Source organism: Salmo salar, chromosome 16, assembly GCF_965601325.2.
Source record: "Salmo salar chromosome 16, fSalSal1, whole genome shotgun sequence".
In the NCBI taxonomy this organism is placed as follows: domain Eukaryota; kingdom Metazoa; phylum Chordata; class Actinopteri; order Salmoniformes; family Salmonidae; genus Salmo; species Salmo salar.
This window is the reverse complement of record NC_138306.1, coordinates 17,417,499-17,429,614: the sequence shown is the minus strand read 5'-3', so window position 1 is coordinate 17,429,614 and position 12,116 is coordinate 17,417,499. Positions and strand designations below refer to the sequence as shown.

The 12,116-nt window shown below is 42.3% G+C and overlaps 1 protein-coding gene across 2 annotated transcripts in view; it reads right to left on the bottom strand.

Moving 5' to 3' along the window:
• Positions 1–1,889: 1,889 nt before the first annotated feature.
• LOC106573268 (zinc finger protein 536) overlaps positions 1,890–12,116 on the bottom strand; it is a 46,096-nt gene continuing 35,869 nt past the window's right edge. Inside the window, exon 4 of one of the 2 annotated variants that reach the window (XM_082962582.1) lies at positions 1,890–2,387. In XM_082962582.1, coding sequence (XP_082818708.1) covers positions 2,113–2,387 — 275 coding nt within the window. In that variant the 3' untranslated portion in view covers positions 1,890–2,112. The remainder of the gene's footprint in view (positions 2,388–12,116) is intronic. The other variant, XM_082962583.1, reaches the window with a different exon arrangement.

Here is a 12,116-nt window from a genome sequence, read left to right as displayed (position 1 = left end):
CAGAGATGGAGGGATGAGTGAGCAGAGAGAGGGAGGGGGGAGGGAGGAGAGGAGGAGCGGGACAAGACAGAAAGAGAGGAAGAGAAGGAGGAGTGGATTTGAGAGAATTCGAGGAATCACCAATGACAACAGACAGCACAAACATTAAATACATAGACGCAAATAATTTCCTCATACTGCACACAAGCAAACCTCACAGGGACTTAACATATGCAAGAGTCCCCTGCAAAGTTGTTGTGATCTCCTTCAATACCAGCACAGATCATTTCCCAGAAAGACAGACAGACAGACAGACAGACAGACAGACAGACAGACAGACAGACAGACAGACAGACAGACAGACAGACAGACAGACAGTTGAAACCCAAGGAATTGTGGGGATTAAGCGGCACCCATGTCTCGGAAAGAAAGAAAGAAGTGAATGTGAGGGAGGGAGGGGGAGGGGGAGAGTGTGGGCTGCCAGGCAGTGAGGGAGAGCAGGAGAGGAGAGCTTTGACAGACATGTCTCGCCCAGGCTGACAGCTCCGTCAATAGCCCCGGGATGGCCGCCCTGATTGACAGCTAACAGGTGGCTGGCTGAATGGAGTTGTCAGACCACCTGTCAATCAAACACATCGCCGTGGTTACTACGGCCAGCTGCAGACACACAGCTGCCCAAGGTGAGCTCTTGTTCTACAGTCGGAATATTGGCACACCGGTGGAGCTGCCGCCTGCCTTATTCATACTAACATTACCGTAGATAGCCACTACTGTGTGTGTGTGTGTGTGTGTGTGTGTGTGTGTGTGTGTGTGTGTGTGTGTGTGTGTGTGTGTGTGTGTGTGTGTGTAGGGCTTACTTTATTAAAATGGGCCAATATATAGTAAGTAGGCTGATACACTGAGTGTACAAAACATTGAGGACACCTTTATAATATTGAGTTGCACCCCCCTTTTTGCCCTCAGAACAGCCTCAATTTGTTGGGGCATGGACTCTACAAGGTGTCGAAAGCGTTCCACAGGGATGCTGGCCTATGTTGACTCCTATGCGTCCCACAGTTGTGTCAAGTTAGCTGCATATCCTTTGGGTGGTGGACCATTCTTGTTGAGCGTGAAAACCCCAGCAGTGTTGCAGTTCTTGACACAAACCGCTGCGCCTGGCACCTACTACCATACCCCGTTCAAAGGCTCTTAAATATTTTGTCTTGCCCATTCACGCTCTGAATGGCACACATACACAATCCATGTCTCAATTGTCTCAATGCTTCAAAATCCTTCTGTGACATGTCTGCCGCCCTTCATCTACACTGATTGAAGTGGATTTAAAAAGTGACATCGATAAGGGATCATACAGCTTTCACCTGGATTCACCTGGTCGGCAGGCTATGTCATGGAAAGAGCAGGTGTTCTTAATGTTTTGTATACTCAGTGTATACATTTATGGATGGTTTATCATCTTTGATTTGTAATGCATTTCAGCGCATCCGTGACATCAATGAATCTACACAGTTTTCCATTTCCTTGGTTCCCCTTAATTGAGCATTGTTGCATTGTTCCACAGAAGAAGGCATGAAGCATTGGAGTTAATGGGAGATAATGATACGTGTGTGAGGCTTTACCCCCCGAGTGGAATAGAGAACAAATGGAAGCATTCTACTCCATTACATCTGCCATGATTACACCCTGAACATCTGGTGTAGGATTCTGACTGATAACTGTTCTGAAGAACTCATATCAGGAGATATTAACAAAAACACAGGCATTTACACTGCGTGAAAGAGCTTAGCTTGGGGGAGTTAGTTTGGTGCCTGCTCACGATCCGACAATCAGTCAGTGTTGAGCTGATAGATTAATGTGGGTAAATATAAATCATCATGACACTGAGTATAAATGAAGTAAAAAGCACTCAATCGCTCCGTGCTACACATACCACAAAACACTTTATTATAGGCCGTTTGTTTTTTACAGATAAATATATTTTGAAGTCCACACTGGAATGTACATCAACTTTTTTTTTAATCTCTTCCAACTCCATCTCCAACAACAACCCTATCCTCCGTCTCTCATCCTTCACACGCCAAACTAAACGACATGTCAGTGATTTCTAAATGTCTATATGTAGTTGCCATAACAACATCAAGTCCCACACAGTGATGTCATGGTGATATCTCTCACAGTGGGTGTAGGCCTAGGGGTGTCTCCCAAGCACATGATGCTTTGGGGCAGGTAGGAGGAACCAGCGGAGCCTTCCTGGGAGGACACAGGGGCGTTGGTATGGATCCGGCGCAGGCGTCTGTCTGGGTACAGGCTGCTGTCGAAGGGCCTGCGGTGGACACACAGGACATGGGTTTTCAGGTTACCCTTCTGGGTGGCGCTGTAAGGGCAGTACCTGCACTGGAAAGGCTTCCCACCTGGCAGAGAGGAAAGCATTGCTTTAGACAAATCAACCTCCCAGCCCTCCCTCATTCATTGTCTTTACTACTGCCAACTCTGTTGTGCCAACTGTTTACTGGTAATCATAAAATATTGTAGACTAAATCATAATAACACCAGCAGTGGAATAAGGGAGAAAATGATTCTGTTTTCACTTTGGGAACTCCATCCCCATGTGTTCCACATATACTGTAATTCCACCTCTGACTAGTACTACATGCTACAGGTGTGGTTTCTTCATTTGACCAGTTCTCACAGCAGGAAAACAATCCTGCAGCAACAGGAAATGTGAAATATTGTGTGGATTATAATTAATGGCCATTTGTGTTGGGGTTTGATTCATTTTAGTTAGGGCAAATCAATTCAAATTACAAACTTTAGAAGCCTTTTTAAACCTCGACCTCTTTAAACACTACAAGTTTGCATTTCCTGCAACAACAGGGGGATCAAATTAAGACATCTGTACATACTACTTTCATTGGCAACAGAAACACACACACTTCCTGGGCTCATGGTGGTGATGAGTAATGGGCTGATGAATGACAGACATCTGCAGCTGGCTTCACTAAGGCCTGCGAAAGCTTCCTGTCTGTTCCTCTCTCTCTCTCTCTCTCTCTCTCTCTCTCTCACTCAGATAGTTGTGTGCCTAGACACAAATGACCATAACACACCAATGTCCTCTATTACTTGCTTGCAGTACTGTCTTATTTAAACAAGCACTTTACACCCAATTTGAAGACCAAAGCATTGAATCTCATCTGACACATTTCCGCTGGATTATACTCTGTTTTTACTTTGACACCAACACAATGTCTATTTCAGGCTCTGTTACTTCACCACTACAGCGCCATGCTTCCTTTCCTTCTAAAAACCCTGGGACTTCTTCTATCATTCATGATTACAGTAAACCGTTATGAGATGGTTATGGGATGATGTCATATGACATCACTTCCCAAAACACAAGCTGCCATAACCTTTTAACCTCTCTCCTCCTCTCCCTTCTCCTGTAGGCTATGAAACTGAAAGCTCTCTTTCACATCTACATAAAAAGTCATTTTGGGGAAAAATGTAAAAAGCCCACAGAAGGTGTTGGGCAATAAAAGTTAATGCTCCATCTGTTGGTGTATAATAACCTGCTGGTTATAAAGGACACATATTTAGTCAGCAGTACAGGAAATGAGACTGAGTGACACATCTGAATACCCTCTGAATATCACTAACCTCTCTGTCTGATAAGCAACATATGTCTGAATATCACTGACCTGTCTGTCTGATATACAACATGTCTGAATATAATCTTGGAAACCCAGAACTAAAATCTTGCATAAATGCACTAGATGTTACGTATTCTGTCCATGAAAGACTAATCTGAATATCACTGACCTGTCTGTCTGAATATCACTGACCTGTCTGTCTGATATACAACATGTCTGAATATAATCTTGGAAACCCAGAACTAAAATCTTGCATAAATGCACTAGATGTTACGTATTCTGTCCATGAAAGACTAATCTGAATATCACTGACATGTCTATCTGAATATCACTGACCTGTCTGTCTGAATATCACTGACCTGCCTGACTGAATATCACTGACCTGTCTGTCTGAATATCACTGACTTGTCTGTCTGAATATCACTGACCTGTCTGTCTGAATATCACTGACCTGCCTGACTGAATATCACTGACCTGCCTGACTGAATATCACTGACCTGTCTGTCTGAATATCACTGACCTGTCTGTCTGAATATCACTGACCTGTCTGTCTGAATATCACTGACCTGCCTGACTGAATATCACTGACCTGTCTGTCTGAATATCACTGACCTGCCTGACTGAATATCACTGACCTGTCTAATTGACACTGGGAGCTAAGATATAATTACTTTACTCATTTAAAAGCTTTGCCATTGTATTGGAAGAAGAAAAAAAATACATTTAAACCCTGACTTGGCTGAATTGATGTAATACATAGTTTAATGCAGAATTAAATATGTTTGGAACAGGTCAGGGCAGTACATTTGGTTAACCATATGTTTCAAGGAAATCAAATTACTACCAAATTTACTTTTTCTTAGAACCATTACAAAATGCAAGTCATTTTTTTACCCACATTAAGCAACATCAGCAAATAATACGATATAAAGCCAGTCTTATCCCTACACGTATAGTGCTTTCCCTATCTCTCCCCTCTTTCTCTCTCCTCTTCCTGTCTCGTACATTCTTTCTTCCTGGTATTTCCCTCCCACTGGAGGAGAGGGGAGGTCCAGGACAGGGCAACCTCCAAATAAGTTCCATTAATCACAGGCCACAGTCTAATGTAACTAATATTTTACAATTAGAGGAGACAGGACTGAGCCCAGGGCCATCCATCTCCCCAGCGCATGATCATCCATTCATAGGCTACACACTAGCCTGAGACCTAACCAGCTCACACACACATTTACCAGGAAACAAGAAAGGATGGGAGAAGGGGAGGGAGAGGGAGAAAGTATATGTGTGAGTGTGTGTGTGTGTTGCAGGCAGAGATAATGACCATGATGACAGTGGCGGGGCTGTGGGGGCCAGAGGAGCTGAATGGTGACGGATGACACAGCGCGGAGCTCTGATGGCACACAGACAGTGAGTGATGACTGCACATCATTCCCAGCGCTCCACCCTTCATTATCTCTATGGGGAGACCCAGTCACAAAGGCAGCCCGCTCTGCCTGCCCTCTCTCTGCCCTCAAACGACATCTGCTCACAGAGACAGCCACACTAGCCTTCTTCTTTCACCTCTCTGTCTCGCCATCTATCTCCATCTATGCTCCCTCTCTCGCTCTCTTTCTCACTCTGTGTTTCTCTGTCTCTCTCTGTCATCCTTTCAGTAGAGGGTTTACACCCGGCAGACAATGAGGTAATGACTCTATCCCCTTTCAAATCAGCTCTTTTCTTTATTTTTCTTTCTTTCATTCTTAGATAATCCGCTCTGTATCAATCTACTCGTATTCACCAAGCCTCACGTGTTGGGAGGCCCAATCTGATGTCTCCCATATGTGGAGGATGTGGTATGCAAGAGTCGCTGTCCTCTCATCTATTCTCTCATATCGGATGAAACTCCTTTGTCAATAACATTCCGTATATACTGCATTATCTAATGACACATTAAATAGCAACGGACAGTGAACTAACGTGTAAATATTTCCTAACATGGCATGATGCCTTGAGCAAAGTAAACATGTAACCACAGCTATATGATTATATCGCCATCTAGTGGCTATGGTTGGGAGATGTAGTGACAGGGCATTAGCCATGAGGGAGGACTCTATATGAAACTAATGAGCATGCAGACAGATTCATCCAGGGGTCACCATCTGGCCAATTACCACTGTTGGCACACTGTGTCCGACCTGAACTGTCATCGCACACACATGGCAAATCACTCCATGTCCACGGTGCCCTGCAATATGTCACAGAGTGACTAGACCTAGACCACAGTATGGGGACATAGGGATAGGAGGCAGTTACTTGACAATGCCACCTAGTTAATACTGCAAACAGGGCAGGCAGAAGTAGTTGGCGTGATGAGAACGATGTCTGACTGGCCACCTGCTTGTTGTTTGTAGTTAGAGCAGCCAGGTCACCCGTGATACAAGTCAGTATTCGACGTCCATCCATGTCTGAGGACGTCGGGAGATAATGCGGAAACCAGACACTAGGGGCAACAGTGAGCGCTGTTAACTTTCATAGGTTTCGTAAGCATCTGCCTCTGGTGCCAAAGGTTGTATGTTTGTATCCAGCGATAGAAGGTTGTTTTTGAAATAATTTCAATAAAGTACTACTGGAATTTATATATAAACGCCTGGAATATTTCAATTTTGGAGAATCTCTTATAAAACGGATTAAAGTCATGTATAGTAACCCTAGGTGTAAAATAGTAAATAATGGCTACTTCACAGAAAGTATTAAAATGTCAAGAGGAGTAAAACAAGGTTGTCTATTTATTATGGCCATTGAAATGTTATTGATTAAAATCAGATTCAACAATAATATCAAGGGGTTATAAATCATGGGCTATTTGGAGTATCTTGATAATTTTTGTAACCTCTCTGGATTACAACCAAATTATGATTGGATTGGGGTGGACCACTAAAAAATACAATTTTTACATTACCGCGAAGTTTACCCCAAAAATTGTCTGCCGGTGATGTGGACATACTCGGTATACATATCCCGAAAGAAAGAAATGAACTCACAACAATCCTTTTTTTACCCCCTTTTTCTCCCCAATTTTGTGATTGCGATCTTGTCTCATCGTGGCAACTCCCCATTGGGCTCAGGAGAGGTAAAGGTGGAGTCATGCGTCCTCCAAAACATGACCCGCCTAACCAGACTTCTAAACACCCACTCTCTTAACCCGGAAGCCAGCTGCACCAATGTGTCGGAGGAAACACCGGTCAACTGACGACTGAAGTCAGCATGCAATCGCCCGGCCCACCACAAGGAGTCGCTAGAGTGCGACGAGCCAAATAAAGCCCCTCCAGCCAAACCCTCCCCTAACCCGGACAACGCTGGGCCAATTGTGCGCCGCCCTATGGGACTCCCGGTCACAGACAGTAATGACACAGCCTCGGATCGAACCCCAGGCTGTAGTTGACGCCACAACACTGTGATGCAGTGCCTTAGACCGCTGCGCCACTCGGGAGGCAACCACAATACATTTTTTTATAGAAAGTTAGCAAAAATAGATACGATTTTGCCACCATGGAAAGGAAAATACCTGTCTATTTGTGGAAAAATCCCCCTGATAAACTCTTTAGTCATATCCCAGCCTATTTATAAAATGAATTCGGAGGGCAGAAATGATTAAATATTAAAGCATTAGACCTCTCACTAAAGGCTTCGTCATACAAAAGTTATACTTAAATCCAAACTGGTTCTCTAGCAGATTAGTAAGAATGTCTCACCCCATGTTCAAGAATGGCCTTTTTCCCTTTATGCAGATTACAACCATTCACTTTCGTTTATTTGAAAATGAAATAATCTCCAAAATATCGTTATTTTTAAAACAAATAATTTGACCAACTTGGGACATTTTGTTAGTCCCCATGAGGTCAAATGCTATTTCTATGGGGTTTAGCGTAAAGGTTAGAATGAGTGTTAGGGTTAGAATTATGTTAAGGGTTAGGGTTAAGAGCTAGGGTTAGGGTTAGTTTTAGGGTTAGGGTCAATGGTTAGGTTTTTTGGTTAGGGTAACAGAACGGGTTAGAGGTTAGGGCAAATAGGAATTTGAATCGGACTGAATTGTGTGCCCCCACAAGGTTAGCTGTCTGGACAAGACTGTGTGTGTGTGTGTGTGTGTGTGTGTGCGTAACGATGTGCGCTGAGTGTCGGGAAGCAAGTTCAGGGAGTGAGTGTTTTAATAAATAAAGAAACAGGAACAATGCACAGGAACAGAAACAATAACGGCTGGGGAAGGAACCAAAGGGAGTGACATACAGTTGAAGTTGGAAGTTTACATGCACTTAGGTTGGAGTCATTAAAACTCGTTTTTCAACCACTCCACAAATGTATTGTTAACAAACTATAGTTTTGGCAAGTCGGTTAGGACATCTACTTTGTGCATGACACAAGTAATTTTCCCAACAATTGTTTACAGACAGATTATTTAACTTATAATTCACTGTATCACAATTCCAGTGGGTCAGAAGTTCACATACACTAAGTTGACTGTGCCTTTAAACAGCTTTGAAAATTCTAGAAAATTATGTAATGACTTTAGAAGCTTCTGATAGGCTAATTGACATCATTTGAGTCAATTGGAGGTGTACCTGTGGATGTATTTCAAGGTCTACCTTCAGACTCTGTGCCTCTTTGCTTGACATCATGGGAAAATCAAAAGAAATCAGCCAAGACCTCAGAAAACAAAATTGTAGACCCCCACAAGTCTGGTTCATCCTTGGAACAAATTTCTAAACGCCTGAAGGTACCACGTTAATCTGTACAAACAATAGTACGCAAGTATAAACAGCATGGGACCACGCAGCCGTCATACCGCTCAGGAAGGAGACACGGTCTGTCTCCTAGAGATGAACGTACCAGAACAACAGCAAAGGACCTTGTGAAGATGCTGGAGGAAACAGGTACAAAAGTATCGATATCCACAGTAAAACAAGTCCTATATCAACATAACCTGAAAGGCCGCTCAGCAAGAAAGAAGCCACTGCTCCAAAACTGCCATAAAAAAGCCAGACTGCACATGGGGACAAAGATTGTACTTTTTGGAGAAATGTCCTCTGGTCTGATGAAACAAAAATAGAACTGCTTGGCCAAACTGACCATCGTTATGTTTAGAGGAAAAAGGGGGAGGCTTGCAGGCCGAAAAACACCATCCCAACCATGAAGCACAGGGGTGGCAGCATCATGTTGTGGGGGTGCTTTGCTGCAGGAGGGACTGGTGCACTTCACAAAATAGACGGCATCAGGAGGATGGAAAATTATGTAGATATATTGAAGCAACATCTCAAGACATCAGTCAGGAAGTTAAAGCTTGGTCGCAAATAGGTCTTCCAAACGGACAATGACCCCAAGCATACTTCCAAAGTTGTGGCAAAATGGCTTAAGGACAACAAAGTCAAGGTAATGGAGTGGCCATCACAAAGCCCTGACCTCAATCCCATAGAAAATTTGTGGGCAGAACTGAAAAAGCGTGTGCGAGCAAGGAGGCCTACAAACCTGACTCAGTTACACCAGCTCTGTCAGGAGGAATGGGCCAAAATTCACCCAACTTATTGTGGGAAACTTGTGGAAGGCTACCCGACCCGTTTGACCCAAGTTAAACAATTTAAAGGCAACGCTACCAAATACTAATTGAGTGTATGTAAACTTCTGACCCACTGGGAATGTGATGAAAGAAATAAAAGCTGAAATAAATCATTCTCTCTACTATTATTCTGACATTTCACATTCTTAAAATAATGTGGTGATCCTAACTGACCTAAGACAGGGAATTTTTACTAGGATTAAATGTCAGGAATTGTGAAAAACTGAGTTTAAATGTATTTGGCTAAGGTGTATGTAAACTTCCAAAGCATCCTTCACTCATGCTGCCAAACATACCCTCGTAAAACTGACTATCCTACCGATCCTTTACTTCGGCGATGTCATTTACAAAATAGCCTCCAACACCCTACTCAGCAAATTGGATGCAGTCTATCACAGTGCCATCCGTTTTGTCACCAAAGCCCCATATACTACCCACCACTGTGACCTGTATGCTCTCGTTGGCTGGCCCTCGCTTCATATTGGTCGCCAAACCCACTGGCTCCAGGTCATCAATAAGGCTTTGCTAGGTAAAGCCCTGCCTTATCTCAGCTCACTGGTCACCATAGCAGCACCCACCCGTAGCACGTTCTCCAGCAGGTATATTTCACTGGTCATCCCCAAAGCCAACTCCTCCTTTGGCTGCATTTCCTTCCAGTTCTCTGCTGCCAAAGACTGGAACGAATTGCAAAAATCACTGAAGCTGGAGTCTTATATCTCCCTCACTAACTTTAAGCATCAGCTGTCAGAGCAGCTTACCGATCATTGCACCTGTACACAGCCCATCTGTAAATAGCCCACCCAACCTCATCCCCATATTGTTTTTGTTTTTGCTCCTTTGCACCCCAGTATCTCTACTTGCACATTCATATTCTGCACATCTATCACTCCAGGGTTTAACTGCTAAATTGTAATTATTTCACCACTATGGCCTATTTATTGCCTTACCTCCCTAATCTTACTACATTTGCAGACAATGTTTATAGATTTTTCTATTGTGTTATTGACTGTATGTTTGTTTATCCCATGTGTAACTCTGTGTTGTTTGTGTCGCACTGCTTTGCTTTATCTTGGCCAGGTCGCAGTTGTAAATGAGAACTTGTTCTCAACTGGCCTACCTGGTTAAATAAAGGTGAAATAAAATAACAAATAAAATACCAGTAGATGGCGTAGTATAGGCTTGGGCCTTCAGCAAATGACTTGTCTGAGAATGATAAAGGCACAGATGAGCCTTGTCTAGAATAACCGACTGAGGTGCAAAATAAAAAGTATTTTTGTTTTAGGCTAGGCTTATTTTGTTATCTAAATATGTCATGCTGTTGTGTCTTATTTAATAGCCATATAATTGCATAATTAATTTATATAGCCTACTGTTGTGATCATGTAACCTAATGAATCACACTTTTTCCAGTATTTGGGAGCACGGACTGTAGGCCTTATATTAGGCATTTTGACTGTTGTATTAGTGAATTCCTCTCTGTGTGTAGGCTCTGTGTGTAGGCCATGTGTATTGCACAACCCCATCACGCAGAGGCTATATCCATATCAATAAATGAGACAAAACAAAATATTGATTAAGTATTGGCTATAACCTGTCCTGAGCGAAATAGCCAAGGGGCCCCAAATGGTCAAAACTATCCATATGGCCTATTCTTATTGCCAGATCTGTTGTCCCTATCAGCCACTGCATGTGCTTCTTCGACTATTTTGTTGAAAATCTATTAGGAGGCTATAATTATAGGCCTGTGAGGTAAGGTCTCTTGTTAAGGGGAGCCCTGTAATAAAAACAGTTATAAAACAGAAACAGAGTTCTAAAATTATTCTGCAAGACACCAGTACCCCAAATAATAGCCTGAAATGCAATACCTCCAAGTTGAAGGCCTACTTTTTATTTGGATATGCCTAAACTAAACATTGACTTGAAGTGATAGGCTAAAGAACTTTAGAGAATTTAGATAATTTTAAATACACACATGGATTTCAACAAACAAATGGATAAGACTGTTATATTCTCTTTGATTTAGTTCCTATTGCAACTCAGACAAATGACTGAATTGATGACATACTGACTGACTGAACTGAATAAAATATTACTTAAATGTTCAAATATGTTGGAATGATGAGTTTCACGCACCATACATGCTCTGCACTTTATTGGCTAGTAGGCAAATAGGCCTACATTAGGGTATAATGACTCTATGGCTCCAGAAGGGCATCCTTTGAGGCTGATGGGTGCTTTTACGAAGACGCATTGTGCTGTAGTGCTGCATAGAGATCACAAGCTCTTCAACTGGCCAGCAGTGTCGTGATGGTGGGAAGAGCCTATAGGGAGACTAAGACCACTGCAACAGAGTTATTGTAAGTGTGGAAATAAGTTTATGCCAGATTTAGCCTACGTCCTCTCTCTTGTTAATTTCAATGTCCATATGTTCATGACCCGATTCATATAAATCGTGTCAAATTATTTAAAATTCATATTAACCCCTCCTGCAGAATATGCTTTGGCAAGATGTTGAGTGATGAAATAAACATAAAAATATTCTAGAATTTTTATTTATTTTGAGTGGCAAAGACTCCAGTGGTCATGCATAATTCATAGATTCACCAAACATCTGTTATTATTCTGTTTCATTATTCCTGGTATACACTACTGTTAATGATTTATTATTCCTGGTAGATACTACTGGTTATGATTCATTATTCCTGGTATATACTACTGGTAATGATTCATAATTCCTGGTATATACTACTGGTTATGTTTCATTATTCCTGGTATATACTACTGGTTATGATTCATTATTCCTGGTAGATACTACTGGTAATGATTCATTATTCCTGGTAGATACTACTGGTAATGATTCATTATTCCTGGTAGATACTACTGGTAATGATTCATTATTCCTGGTA